Consider the following 15,523-nt stretch of genomic DNA (forward strand, 5'->3'; position numbering starts at 1 on the left):
TTTTAGAAACAATTACTTTAACAGAAATCCAGAAGATAGACGGGATGGGAAAATCAATAAGGCTATTATAGTTAAAAGATGATGAAGACTCAGAGTGGTAGCAGTAGGCAACAGGAAGAGAAAATATTTTTAAAGGATGTAATATGATGTTTTCCCTGACAGCAAAGAGAAGTGTCACCTTAATTGTGCCATCATCCAAGAATACAGAACAGCTGCCTATTGCCTAACACATCAAGTCAAAAAAGTCTGTATCATGGACAAATTTTTTTGCCCTTCTTCTTTTTTTTTTTTTAATGATCTTATTTATTTATTTGAGAGAGAGAGCAAGTAAGAGAGAGCATGAGAGGGTAGATGGTCAGAGGAAGAAGCGGACTCCCTGTGGAGCTGGGAGCCCAATGCGGGACTCAATCCTGGGACTCCAGGATCATGACCTGAGCTGAAGGCGGTCACTCAACTAACTGATACTAGACACATATACAAAAACCATCTTAAAAGAGATATACCAGCCTTCTGTGTAGTTTCTTTATTAAGAAGACTCAAAGATTGGGGAAATTATTCACAATCAGAACTTATATCAGACTCCTCTGTGGAGACTTTAAAATGAAACCTTCCTGAGTTTCACCACTAGAGATGTTAATTATGTAGAGTTCATGGATCCGTAATTTAAAAAAAGCTTCCTAGGTGAGTCTAATGCAACCCCTCCCTGAAAACAGGTTAGGGGGATACATTTTCTTTCTTTTTTCTTTTTTAAAAAGATTTTATTTATTTGAGAGAAAGAGCACAAGCAGGGAGAGAGGCCAAGGGGGAGGGAAAAGTATGCTCCCCCCTGAGCAGGGCGCCTAATAGAGGGCTTTCCATCCCAGGACACTGGGATCATGACCTGAGCTGAAGCCAGAAGCTTAACCAACTGAGCCACCCAGGTGCCCTGGAAATAAATTTTCAACTGTCAATTGTTCAGTTTGAGAACATAGTAAGCTAGCAGCTAAAGTGCAGATTTGATTTCATCTCCTATTTAATAATCTGTTTTAATAGAAGTCAAAGTTGAATAACACTAAATATGATACCATGGGAAGAATATGAACTTTGAAGCTGCAGTTCAAGTCTCGAGTCCCTCAGCCAACAAACTCTGTAAACTTGAGAAAAACTATGTATCTCTCTAAATCTTGATTTCTCAATTTATATCATGAAGAGGTTGTAACAGATAAATCTGATTCCTGATCTTCAACGTCAGTACTAATTTAAAATGGATGGACACACTAAACACTATTGTGTTCAGAAAAAAGACACCATTTTAAAGCACTTTTTAAAAATGGAGCTCCTCAGAGCACCTGGGCAGCTCAATCAGATAAGCGTCTGCCTTCGGCTCAAGTCATGATCCCAGGATCCTCGTATGGAGACCGGCATGCGGCTCCCTGCTCAGCGGGAAACTGCTTCTCCCTCTCTCCCCTGCTCATCATGCTCATCTCTCACTATCTCTATGTCAAATAAATAAATAAAATCTTAAAAAAAAAATGGAGCTCCTCTCTCACTCCTCATCCCCTTTTTGGTTTCCTTTTTATTTTTATCTAGGGTGATCATTTGGAAAGCAAAGGTAAAAAAGAAAGAGACACAGGTGACTCCTGGAGCAAGACTAAAAATTTCTTTTAAAATGAAAGCCAAGGGGAGGCTAGGTGGCTCAGTCAGTTAAGTGTCGAACTCTTGATTTTGGCTCAGGTCATGATCTCAGGACTGTGATACCAAGCCCCACATCTGGCTGGGTGCTAGATTTGGAGCCTGCTTAAGATTCTTTCTTTCCTAGAATGAATGAAACAAGATGGGATTGGGAGGGAGGCAAACCATAATTGACTCTTAATCTCACAAAACAAACTGAAGGTTGCTGGGGGGAGGGGGTTTCCGAAAGGGGGGTGGGGTTATAGACATTGGGGAGGGTATGTGCTATGGTGAGTGCTGTGAAGTGTGTAAACCTGGCGATTCACAGACCTGTACCCCTGGGGATAAAAATACATTATATGTTTATAAAAAAGAAAAAGAAAAAAAAAAGATTCTTTCTCTCCTCTCTGCTCCCTCTCTAAAAATAACAATAACAATAATAAAAATAAAAATAAATTAAATAAAGGCCAGATGTGCTATTTGCCTGGAATCAAGGAAAAGGTAGCAAGTAAGCACTCTTTATTGTTACTGCTCTACTACAAATGCTCAGACTCATCATGGGAATCCAATTAATGTATTTAGTTATTTTTTTCTTTAATAAACACTGTAATATTAGTTTATGCATAATTAGATTACTCAGAAGTTTATGCATAAATACATTTCACATTGAAGAGATGTACCCTGTTACAGCAGCCATTATTTTTCTATAATACAGAGGATACTACCATAGTCAAATATAAATTAGCATCAGGAAATAAACTCATAGAAGCAAATGTTTGTGGAAAACTTCCAAAACAATAAGGAATTAAGAATACTTTGTAAATATTTGAGAAAACATAATCAAATGAAAAGCAAACCTAATCTACACATAAATCATACACCCATGAAAATTAAGTATCTCAAACTGTTGCAAAGATATTTTTTATAAACTGGGCACAATTATGATTGCTGATTATTAACAATTTTATCAATAGATCATTAAGCTAGAACAGTAAGCTAATCATTGCTAAGATCTAACAAGTATGCTACGTTTTTACTAAAAAGGGAGTTTGATACTTTGTCACCTTACTTTTGAAGACTTCTACTTCAAAAGGCTATGGAAATCGGCACCTGGATGGCTCAGTGGGTTAAAGCCTCTGCCTTCGGCTCAGGTCATGATCCCAGGGTCCTGGGATCAAGCCCTGCATTGGGTTCTCTGCTCCGCAGGGAGCCTGCTTCTTCCTCTCTCTCTCTGCCTGCCTCTCTGCCTACTTGTGATCTCTGCCTGTCAAATAAATAAATAAAATCTTTAAAAAAAAAAAAAAAAGGTCTATGGAAATCTAAAAGAATGGACAACTATTATTAAACATTCAGTGTTCTTATATAGCACTGACCTAGATACTATGAAGAACAAAATACAGTAAGGTTGGATATATGCTAATGAGGACCTTATGATCAGTCAGAAAGACAAAACATACATGGAATAACAAAAACACACATGGGAAACAGTCAACTGTTTCCAGTCATACATGGCACAACTGTCTGTGGTCAAGGGCCCTATGAACCAATATAGATGAGACAGTATAACTTGCTATTTATGTGAGATAGGAGTTACGCAAAGAATAAAAGGCTCAAATTCATCTGTTGAATTAATATCCAAAATATATGAAGAACTCATAACAACTCAAGCAGAAAAACAATTTGAGAATGAGAAGATCTAAATACCCACTTTTCCAAAGACATACAGATGGCCTAAAAGACACATGAAAAGATGTTCCACATCAGTCACCAGTGAAATACAAATCAAAAGGACAATGAAAGACAATGAAAGAACACTTCACACCGGTTACAATGGTTATTCTCAAAAAGACAAGAAATAACAAGTATTGATAAAGATAGGGAGAAAACTGCTGGTGGGAATGTAAATTGGTACAGCCACTGTGGAAAACAGTACAGAAGTTCCTCAAGAAATTAAAAATATAACTATCACAAGATCAAGCAACTCCACTTCTGGGTATACATCCAAAGAAAAGGAACATTAACTTGAAAAAATACCTGTACCCTCAAGTTCACTGCAACATTATTTACAATAGCCAAGACATGGAAACAATCTCTGTGTCCAATGATGGATAAACCGATAAAGAGTTAAGTGTGTATGTATGTAAACATACATATACACTATGGACTATTATTCAGCCAAAAAAAGGAACTCCTACCATCTGTGACAACATGAATGGCTCTTGAAGGCATTAAGCTAAGTGAAAAAAAGTCAGAGAAAGATATAGAACATATGATCTCATTTATGTGTGGAATCTAAAACACCTCAACGTATAGCAACAGAACAAATTGGTGGCTGCTAGAGGCTAGGGTTGAGCAAAGTGATTGAAGATGGTTAATAGGTACAAACTTCCAGTTAGAAAGCAAATCATGGGGATGTCATGTACACCATGGTGACTACAGTTAATAATACTGTACTGCATATTTGAAAGTTACTAAGAGTAAATTTCAAAAGTTCTCATCACAAGAAAAAAACATTTGTAACTATATGCAGTGATGAGTGGATGAATTTTAACTAGACATAATGTGATCATTTCATAACATATGTTATGGAAGCATTACACTTTACCACCTGAAACAAATATAATATTATACATCAATTATATCATAAAAAATAGGCTCAAAGCAGGTATCAACTGAAGTGTTGAAGGATATACAATAAGTAGAAAAAATTAAAAATTAAATAGTAACCTATACAACATCGTAAACTATATAACAACACTTTTGTAATATTTACTACTAAACCTCGTTTCTACTAGTGTTCCTCAATGGAAAAGACAAAGTCTTCCTCCTTATATATTAAACCCCATATGCAACAACACCAAGCAAGTAATAGGCAACCAGTAAACTTTTACCCCATCAATCAATAAACAGTTCATTTTAATGAAAGCACACCTGACATTTGCTATACGGATGGTTTACTATTTCATAAACATTAAAAAAGTGAAAGGGGTACTTTCTTAAACAACTAGTAAAATGCTACCTCAGCTCAATTTTGCCCTCTGGATACAATTTTACACTCTGTAAATAAGCCATACAACCTGTTCACAACCTGGCTCTGACTTGTTTTCCTGGTCTCAACTCCTTACCTCTGCCCTATCAGCCTTACACCCCGGCCACACCCAACTTCCGCCGGCTCTCTACATCCACAAGGCCAGAGTCCTTCACCCACTGCTCTACTGCATCTTCCTATTTATCTTCCAGAACCAGTCACCAGTTCTTGTGAAGCTTCCAGGGAGAATTAATACTCATCAGTGGCTCTCACAGCACCGTGTTCCTACCTCCGTTACTGAGTGAAACAGACTATGTTATAACTTACTGGTTCTCTCCAGAAATAAAGGTACCTAAAGGCAGAGCTCTTTCACTTTCATAGTCTGAGCAATACCTAGCACTGTACGTGGTACACAAGACAAAATTACTGCTGAATGCAGGAAAGAGTACACAACATTACAAACATCATTCAAGAGTTGATACATCTGCGATAAGGTCTGCTTTAAAAATGAACTTTTTTTTTTTTAACAATTTTATTATTTGAGATAGAGAGAAAGGGAGAAGCAGGATCTCCACAGAGCACGGAGCCTAACATGGGGCTCAATCCCAGGATCCTGGGATCATGACCTGAGCTGAAAAGAGATGCTTAACCAACTGAGCCACCCCACTGCCCCTGAACTTCTTACTTTGACATGAACTCTTTACTTCAAAAATGAACTCTGAGGGGCGCTTGGGTGGTTCAGTGGGTTAAAGCCTCTGCCTTCGGCTCAGGTCATGATCCCAGGGTCCTGGGGTCGAGCCCCACATTGGGCTCTCTGCTCAGTGGGAAGCCTGCTTCCTCCTCTCTCTCTCTCTGCCTGTCTCTCTGCCTGCTTGTGATCTTTCTCTGTCAAATAAATAAATAAAATCTTAAAAAAAAAAAAATGAACTCTGAGTCTGAAATTACCCGACTCAGAAGTTTGTTATGTGGCTTTCCAGAACCAATTTAGTATAAAGCTAGATGTATTTTTGACTAGCAATAAGACTATCATGGAATCCACATAAGACAGTTGAAAATTCAAATTTAAAAAAGGAACTATTAGTAATTAAATATCAAATTATTCAAGAATCCTTGGAATTTGATTTCAGATATCTATAAAGTAAGTGTTTTTTTTCTTCCCCCAGTGTCTATCTTTTGTGCAAATCATTTTACAAAATGTTTCATCTGATCATTTCTTAACCAAATTACTTGTGGAAGCTTTAAAGAATATCATGGCACGAAGTTAAAATCTAGGAAGTTTTGTTATTATCAGCATGTCAGAATGCTGAGAAGGATACCTGTTCTAAAAATTCAAATACAACAGGGTACAGATCTGATTACCTATATAAAGTCTCTGTCAAGTTAAATGGGAATAAATTAATTTGAAATCCAAAGACAAATCTTTCTTCCTTTTAGTATTAACAATAATGTTAATAGCCACCATTTACTGAGAGCCTGCTACCTGCCAGACATTTCATGCAAATTCTACCCGAAAACACTTAGAAGAAAAGTGAACCTAGGAGGCCAAATAGCTGGCCAAAGCTACATAGGAAGTAATGGAATTCAAATCCAGGTCAATCAGGTTCTAAAGGATAAAAGTTAATTCACTCCTATGCTAACAACATGTCATACTGAAAGACTGAAACAAATTTCTACAACTCTCTTTCCTTCTTTGAACTGCGGAAGGATAAATGGTCTAAAGCATGTCTCATCACCTCCTAGCACTGCCATAACCATTCTTTAACTCACTGCTTGAAGTCTACGGTATGTGAAATCTATGCTTTTCAACATTTACTTTGATACTTCCAAAGTTAAACTGTTTGAATAGCATACAGTAATAAATTTCTTTATCCTCAAGTCTAGATGAACACGTTTTCATAGAAGTTTCCGAACTGTGTGCTACATAAAATCAACTACTTTCCCCTCAACACTTAGAGGTAACCTCCACAAAAAGGTTAAAAAGCCAGAAAATTAAGAGCAGCTTACTTTTAGGTATTAAATACTCCGAAACTAGTTAAAAAGAAATGGATTAAAAGGGGGTTCTCTAAATATTTGATTAAATACCAGTTTGGTAACATCAATTTCAAGTCTGAATTCCAGAAAGGAAGGAAAGTGAAGGAAAAAAGAACTTCAATTCAATAAAAATTCTGTTCCACCAGCTCTGCAAAATTTCACGGCTCATCTGCATTCTCTTAAAGCTTCTTCATTGATGGTACTTATTTAGAAAGGATTAAGAGCCAAGTTTAATACAGAAATTATTTAATTATATCTGTTTAGGACAGATGTATGTGGCCACTTATTCTGGCATCAAAGTAATTAGCATTAAAGATCAAAGGCTACTTGTGTGAATCCAGAATACAAACTTGTTTGGATTCTATGTCATGGAACCACAGAAAGAATCCAGTAAGTCAACTTTCACTGAATTTATTTATGCCTGTCATTTCCTTTGGGGCAAATTCAATTTACAGGCTGCTGGCAAAAGAGACTCAAAACTGGTCAGTTTTTATTGTTTGGTATTAACTCTTTCAGGATCAGCCATAGAGCTATAGCTAATTCAACCATGTTGCTGGTTCAAAAGAGAACTTAATTACATTAAGCCAAAGGCATTTATAAAATCAACTGACAGGAAAGAGAGATTAACTGCTATTATGATGTTGCTCCTGAAGCCAGGAACTAGAAAATCTGGATAAAGTATGATAATTAGAATACCTCAGAAGAGAAAAGCTACCAGCTACTTTTTGTTCTTTAGTAACCGGGCAACAAAATTTCCTTTTCTTTTATTTTCCACTTAAGCTCTTGTGCTACAGTTTTACTGTTATTATGAAGAGAATGCTGTGAGCAGTCTGGAGAATGGTTGCATGTGTTTACTCAATTACAACAACTCAGGGATGGCAGGAGATTCCCAAGGGCATCTAATCCAACTATCTATCCACAGAGAGTGATCCTTTCACCACCATATCTCCATTAAGTAGCCAAAGGATGGAATGTTCTCTACCAATTAAAAGTAGCACACTCCATCTTTAGAGGACTCTCTTAGAAAGTTTGTACTCAGTGACAAAGTCTGTTTCTCTATTGCTTTTACCTTGTTGTAATACCTAAAAGTCATGAAAAACAAATCTAACCTTTCTTTAATATGAAGTCCTTCAAACATCTAAAGAGAGTGACACTCTCCTATTTCCATTCCTTCATATGTTCCTAATAGAAAATACTACTGAGTCCCATGTCTGTTAGGCAAGCTGCAAAAAAATTAATTTATGCATATTTTAAATTATTTTAATTTTTAAAAATAATATTTAAAATTTTGAGTTACCCAAACTATTAGATACCAACTTTAAATTAGTAAGTTGATGCTCAAGCAAAAACTTCCTTATAAATAAATGTGTATGCCTGTATTAAATCTCAAAACACTCAGACACAAGACTATTTTTAATACTAAAATTAAATAAATAATTGCCCTTAATTGTCCCTGATGTAAACTAGTGAAATGTTCACACAAAAGGCTATGTGTTAACTAAAAATTTTAATAAATATTTAAAATGCCTTTCTATAAAGTTTTGGGGCAGGATGCATTCTAAATTCTTGAGTTATACAGATGAACTCCCTTCTATAACTTTGATAACTTTCAGCCAAAGTCAAACAAAAGAAAAAAAAAATTCAGATCTTCTAAACGAAGACAGAAACTCTGAATTTTAAAGGCATTTAGTATTTGGTCATCTGATTTCTGTAAGATGGAACTGAGATGGACTGCATAATCTATTTCAAGGTCCTCAATTTCAATGTCAGTAGAAATTATTTATAACATTTCATCTGTAGTTTAGTGGTTCATTAAATCCTCAACCGACTAACTGTCACAGACTGTTTTGAAATGTTAACACCATCTAAATTATCCTGACAAAATTATTAAACATTCACACACAATCACTTACCCAAGACTCATGGTATAAAACTGTTAGCAGATAGAGTGCATAATCATAATTCTGTCTCTTTAAAGGGCACCTGTAAGAGAAAGAGAGAGAAGAAGTCAAAATTTTAAAAATTCAGTACATAAAATAATTTGCAAAATATAAAAACACTAAATACAAAGGATAACTTAGATTCAGGTATTCTCTATATTCAGGGAATATCCTACCTTTTATTTCTCTTTGTTTTCATCACTAATGGGAGTTATTTGTATCTGATAATAGTATTACACTATTTTTAATATGACTGTGTCCAATCCAAGTGCCCTTCACAATCTTGGGGCTAAGAGTCTGCTGGACAGTGTGAGTGTATCTACTGAGTTCATTTTAAAAATAGAGATAGACTAAAGACAGTGGCTAATCAAAACGTTCATCTTGATTTCTCCAGAGCCAAGTTTTAAAAAAAAATAAGCTATATTATTCAATGCTATACTGAAGTTGTTGTATTTAAAATAGAATTAATGACCTAATACTAGATAAAACTTCTATATAAATATAAGATAACAAATTAAGCTTTTAGAAATCATTAATTCCAATTTCTTTAAATATAAAATAAAATCATCATTTGACAGGAGCATATCGGTGGCTCAGTAAGTTAAGCATCTGCCTTTGGCTCAGGTCATGATCCCAGGGTCCTGGGATGGAGTCCCATGTTGGACTCTGCTCAGTGGGGAGCCTGCTTCTCCCTCTGCCTGCTGCTCCCCCTGCTTGGACTCACTCTCTCCCTCTTTCTGTCAATTAAATAAATAAAATCTTAAAAAAAAAAACAAAACCATCACATGACAAGTGACTTTAACAGTACTCTGCTTATTCTACATATTTAGGTTTAATAGTTCTCTAAATAGTTGCTACCATAAACACACACCCACACCCACCAACACTGGAAAACTTAGGGAAAAACTCTGTCAGATACTTACAGAATTTCAAAGAGCAACACTTTAAAAGTAATTTTTTAAGCTGCACAAACTAAAAACTCAACCTTATTTTACATTTTCTAAAGACAGTAAAAAAGAATATTACTAATATATCTCAAATCTATTTTCCCCCATACTATAATACTCTAAAACCAGGGTTCCCAAGTTTTTTCCACCCCACATTATTGCCTTCATTTATATATGCCATACTACTTCTTCTCACCATTAAGAAGGAGGACATAAAACTTAAATGACTTCCAAGAGCTTTGAAACTAGAATGGGAAGGGAGAGAAGATATCTGCCCACTTGCGTTTCTCTAAAGGCAGGTCTTTATATTTTGACATAATTCAGAAACAGCCAAATATGGTAAGATAAAAATAAAATAATCCTGGGGCACCTGGGGGCTCAGTCAGGTAAGTGTCTGACTCTTGATTTTGCTCAGGTCACGATCTTGGGGTCACAAGATTATGCCCCGTGTTGGGCTCCGTGGTGGGCATGGAGCCTGTTTAAGATTCTCTCTCTCCCCCTTTCCTTCTACCCTTCCCCGCCGTCCAGAAACAGAAATAAAATAACCCTTTTGTAAAAACATACCAATAACCCATCTTCACCTCAAATAACACAATTTATAAATTCATATGAGGTAAATTTAATACTGTTTTTATGAAGCAAATTCACTAAAATTCATATTTACAAAATTGCCTGGGTAAATTAAATTTCTGTATTTAATCATTTAAATTTTGAACTGAAAGATCTTTGACTTTGTAAAAATCAGTTTAAACCTTAATCACTAGCAAATCACTTTTGTTCTCTTCTAACATCTTCCCTGAGTCTTATTCACATGGATGTATTAGAATCCAGACTGAAAAATAACAATAATAATTTAACTAGGCAGTTAGGCAAGCCTCTCCATGTCCATAAAGAGGACAGCAACAGTAGACTAGTGTGAAGATATTAAACACATGAAATGTAGGTGGCTGGGTGGCTCAGTTGTTAAGTGTTTGCCTTTGGCTCAGGTGATGATCCCAGGGTCCTAGGATGGAGCCCTGCATCGGGCTCCCTACTTGGTGGGAAGCCTGCTTCTCCCTCTTCCACTCCCCCTGCTTGTGTTCCCTCTCTCACTGTGTCTCTCTCTGTCAAATAAATAAAATCTTTAAGAAAAAATAAAATAAATAAACACATGAATGGGACAACTTCACTGACCTAATATGTTAGTTTATGTTGATGTATAAGGCTACCCCGATTTTTTTTTATTGTTTTAATTTCTTTTCAGTGTACCAGAATTCATTGTTTATGTATACCCCAATTTTCAATGTCATTTCTTAAGGAAAGGACTGCCAGAAGACTGGAAGATAATAAAACAACACAATGACCAATAAAAACAACACAATGACCAATTGGCTGAAGTTTTCTTTACCTGTCTGTTTTGATGGTAAGTACATCTGTAGTCTTGCAGCATCGCTCTCCCACAAGTTTAATGAGTTTCTTCTTTGCATGATCATCTAAATTCAAACTGGAAAGTTTAACATTAAAAATACAAGAAAAAATTATTTGAAAAGAATTATTTCAGATACTTTGTTTAGTGAAAAGAAAACCCCAAAACCCAGTAACAATATCATTTAATGTTAAACTAACCAAAAAGAAACTTTTGCAACCTGTACTGTTGTCTATGTAGAGTTAGCAAACGGCATGCATTATGAAGCCTGATCTTACTCATGGGGAAAAAAAAAAAGGAGGAGGAGGAAACTGTTTTGAGTTGAAAGTTCTGGGCATTAGCACCTTTCCTGTTAAAACCAATAAGTCTCTTAAATAAATGATATTACAGCTTATGAGTAGCACTAAGAATTAAACTCAACTAGTATTAGTAAAGCTGGAATATAAGAATACTGGGATAAAACAAAAATGCTTTAAGATATTTCCACCATGCAATTATGAGACTTTTATCATTGCAACTTGCTTAGGGGTATTTATTTTAAAAGGTACAGGTATCTCATGGAAGATGGTATAGAGCATTCATGAAGGATCAAGACATTTAAAATTCAGCTCGACATTTCTCAAAATGTTAATATCCCAGAGGCTGTTAAGTAGAATTATTTCTCGGGGCGCCTGGGTGGCTCAGTGGGTTAAAGCCTCTGCCTTCTGCTCAGGTCATGATCCCAGGGTCCTGGGATCGAGCCCCACATCAGGCTCTCTGCTCAGCAGGGAGCCTGCTTCCTCCTCTCTCTCTGCCTGCCTCTCTGCCTACTTGTGTTCTCTGGCTGTTAAATAAATAAATAAAATATTAAAAAAAAAAAGAAGTATTTCTCTAAAAAGGCTATTTTTGTTGAATATATTCAGATAATACAGAGTTAAACTGGGTTCTTTATAGAAGGACTTCTTAGAAGTGGTAATATGCTAATGAGCATTCTGAAATTTCAAGACGCAGAGTTCTTATGTAACAATTTCCAGATTTATCTGACCTCATATTCTATTTTTCAAGGGACAGTTCATGGAATTAGTCTTCCTTAAAACACATTTTGGGAAACACTGGACTACATGAACAGTTTTTAATTTGGAGAGAATTATGGCATGGATTGAAGGCATCTAAAAGAAAACTAGACTTGACATAGAAAAATAGGTTAGATATTAGAATACAGTTAAGTAAGGTAAGCCACACACTGTTTTTCCATGGACGGCATTAAGAATAAGAAAAATCCATAACTATATGAAGAGAAAAAAAGGCTCAATAAGATTTTACAATCACATCTACTTCTCGTTAGCTTCAATAACCCTGCACTTCCCTCAAGACATTATAGCAGAAGAGCTTATTTATTTTTCCATTTTTCCCACTAGCCTGCAAACTCTCCAGGGTAAGAACGGTATCAGTCCCATTTTTGGTGATGGCCTAGCACTTAAAGAACATATGACATGTATTTGTTGAATGAACACATAAATGAAAAAAAGAAAGGATACATGTTTTTTTAAGCACTGTGAATTTTTATTTGAACTAAGAAAATATAGGAAATAAATAAATAAAAATATACTTTTAAAGAATAAATGCAGGAAAAACATTGACTATTAAATATCAACCTAACAGAATGGTCCTATGTGCAGGCAGTGCAAATTACCACAGTCCCCTGGAAAGAATACGTATCAACAACCAGTTTATCAGCTTGAGGTATAAGAAATATAATTCTGATTATTAACGATAAGAATTACTTAAAAGGAAATAGTGAAATGAATGTACCCCTAATTATTAACATACTTGTACATATGCATGCATACAGATACAGTACAAAGAATAGTTTTTACGTTAGAATAAGAGAATGGAATGATTTTTTTCCTTTTAAAACTCCCTTCAATGTAATCATTTTCAACAATAAATTTAAAAATTTACAATTTAAAAAGTTTAAGTGTTCTAGCTTTTTATGTAAGAAGTAGTAAAAAAAAAATGGCACCAATGCTGATTATTGTAACTGCTTTAAAACTAACATTCACATTAACACTTTGAATGTTCAAAAATTATACAGCGTTTATGCCAGAAACTCCAAATATTTTAGAGCCATGTGGTACACTCACGCCACCTGCTAGCACTCAAAGGCACTGCAAAATTGTAGTCATTAAACTAGATGAACAGTCTGACTCTGAAATTGAGCAGCAATCATTACCATTCTTTTTCCAAACTTCCAAAGAATGCTTGGACTTTTCTTTTGCTACATTTTAAAGCATCAATACTGTATTAACATTATCCCCCAAAACAACACTGACATTTCAAATCATAGGAGATCATGGTTTTATGTATATACTTTCAAATGCCCATATTTAAGAGTTACATAAATTGAGAAATAAACCTAATTGTGTGAAGTACCTTCTCTATTTAGAAGCATAGTACGTCAGTTAAAGAACTATAGTTACATACAAAAGACAAGACCTGGGTTTGATTTCTAGATTTGCAACTTTATTTGCTAAGTGACCTTAAATCACTTGATCTTACTGTTTCCTCATTTACAAAACAAAGTACTCACAGGATTTTTGTCAGGAATAAATGAGAATAAATAGAAGAAAGCCATTTTTTTTTCTTAAGATTTTATTTATTTATTTGACAGACAGAGATCACAAGTAGGCAGAGAGGCAGGCAGAGAGAGAGAGGAGGAAGCAGGCTCCCTGCTGAGCAGAGAGCCCGATGTGGGACTCGATCCCAGGACCCTGAGATCATGATCCGAGCCGAAGGCAGCAGCTTAACTCACTGAGCCACCCAGGCGCCCAAGAAAGCCATTTTTAAAGAAAAGTCCTACACAAATATTGTTTTTAATTCAGCACTACCTTTATGACCATCAAGAAAAATATGATACCATCTTTCTTTCTCTGAATTTAAAAATTTGAGTATCTTTTTTTTTTTTAAGATTTTATTTATTTATTTGACAGAGTGAGAGAGATCACAAGTAGGCAGAGAAGCAGGCAGAGGGAGGGGGGAAGCAAGCTCCCCACTGAGCAGAGAGCCCGATGCGGGACCCGATCCCAGGACCTTGAGATCATGACCTAAGCCGAAGGCAAAGGATTTAACCACTGAGCCACCCAGTGGCCTCGAGTATCTCTTAATATAGTACTTTATACTATTTGACTGGCTTCACAATATTACTTTAAATCATGCCAGGCGACACCTGGTTAAATATCTGACTCTTGATTTTGGTCATGAGCTTGGGGTTGTGAGATCAAGCCCCACACTGGGCTCTGCACTGGGCAAGAAGACTGCATGGGATTCTCTCTCCCTCCCTCCCTATATCCCCGAAGAGAACTCAGGTTCTCTCTCATGTTCTCCCCCCCAAAAATAAATAAAATAAAAAAAATAAGTCACACAGGAATGCACATGCTTTAGTCCCACTGTTTTACCTACTTTTACCCTTGAAATGATACCATTCAGGACACCACCACTGAGCTTCAACTGTCAGTGGGTAGAGTGAAAAGAGTCCGAGAAGGGCAGATGTGAGTTAGGAAAAGAACACAAAGAAGTGATGAAGGTTTCACATGGTGGTATAAGACAAAAAGGAGACAGGAGGCCCCTGGGTGGCTCAGTGGGTTGGGCCTCTGCTTTTGGCTCAGGTCATGATCTCAGGGTCCTGGGACCAAGCCCCACTTTGGGCTCTCCACTCAGCGGGGAGCCTGCTTCCCCTTTTCTCTCTGCCTGCCTCTCTGCCTACTTGTGATCTCTCTCTCTATCTCTCTGTCAAATAAATAAATAAATAAAATCTTTAAAAAAATTTTTTTAAAAAAAGGAGACAAAAGTGGATGGCGGCCTGATAGGTAAGTGGTATCTTGTGGGATACTTCAAATAATGCAGTCGGATTATTTTTATGTAAAATAAAATAAACAAACAGAACAAGTAGGGAACCGGATGTCTATTCTGGTACTGAAGATTAAGGCCCACAAAAAGTAAGGCAAAATTCTAGATTTCCTGATTCTGAGTTCAGAGATTTTTTAAATCACTTAACATGGAGCTTGACAACAGCTGGTTGTTATTATCATCATTATTATTAAAAAGAGGCAACATTTACTAAATTATTAAAAATATATCAGGTATTAATTACCCCTAGGTACTTTTTAAAAAATTTTTTAAAAACATTTTTAGGTAATCTCTATACCCAACATGGGGCTCAAACTCACATCCCTGAGATCCAGAGTCACATGCTCCTCTGACTGAACCAGCCAGGCGCCTTACTCCTTAGGCAATTTATATTAACCTGTGGAATGTTGGCCAAGCATAATTTTAAGGTTTCCCCCCCTTTATCTAGATTTTCTAAAATTTATACAGTAAACATGTATTGTCTTTTGTGATTTTAATATTTTCAATTTCTCCAAACATATAAATATAATGCTATGATATTTAAACTATTCTAGGGGGGAAAAAAAGGCTGACGAGCTTTGTAAATTTATTTCATAAAGAAGGCACAATCCTGATACCAAAACCTTTCAAAGAAAGA

At 36.0% G+C, this 15,523-nt stretch overlaps 1 protein-coding gene across 1 annotated transcript in view; it reads right to left on the reverse strand.

Moving 5' to 3' along the window:
- LOC309870269 (small ribosomal subunit protein mS35-like) overlaps window positions 1–15,523 on the reverse strand; it is a gene marked incomplete at its 3' end in the record, with an annotated part of 45,758 nt that overhangs the window by 9,863 nt on the left and 20,372 nt on the right. Inside the window, exons 6-7 of the mRNA XM_082742450.1 lie at window positions 10,984–11,093; window positions 8,623–8,692 (exon numbers count right to left, since the gene is read on the reverse strand). Of these exons, the coding sequence (XP_082598576.1) occupies window positions 8,623–8,692; window positions 10,984–11,093 (180 nt within the window). The remainder of the gene's footprint in view (window positions 1–8,622; window positions 8,693–10,983; window positions 11,094–15,523) is intronic.

Source organism: Mustela nivalis (assembly GCF_964662115.1).
Source record: "Mustela nivalis genome assembly, chromosome: 7".
Classification (NCBI taxonomy): domain Eukaryota; kingdom Metazoa; phylum Chordata; class Mammalia; order Carnivora; family Mustelidae; genus Mustela; species Mustela nivalis.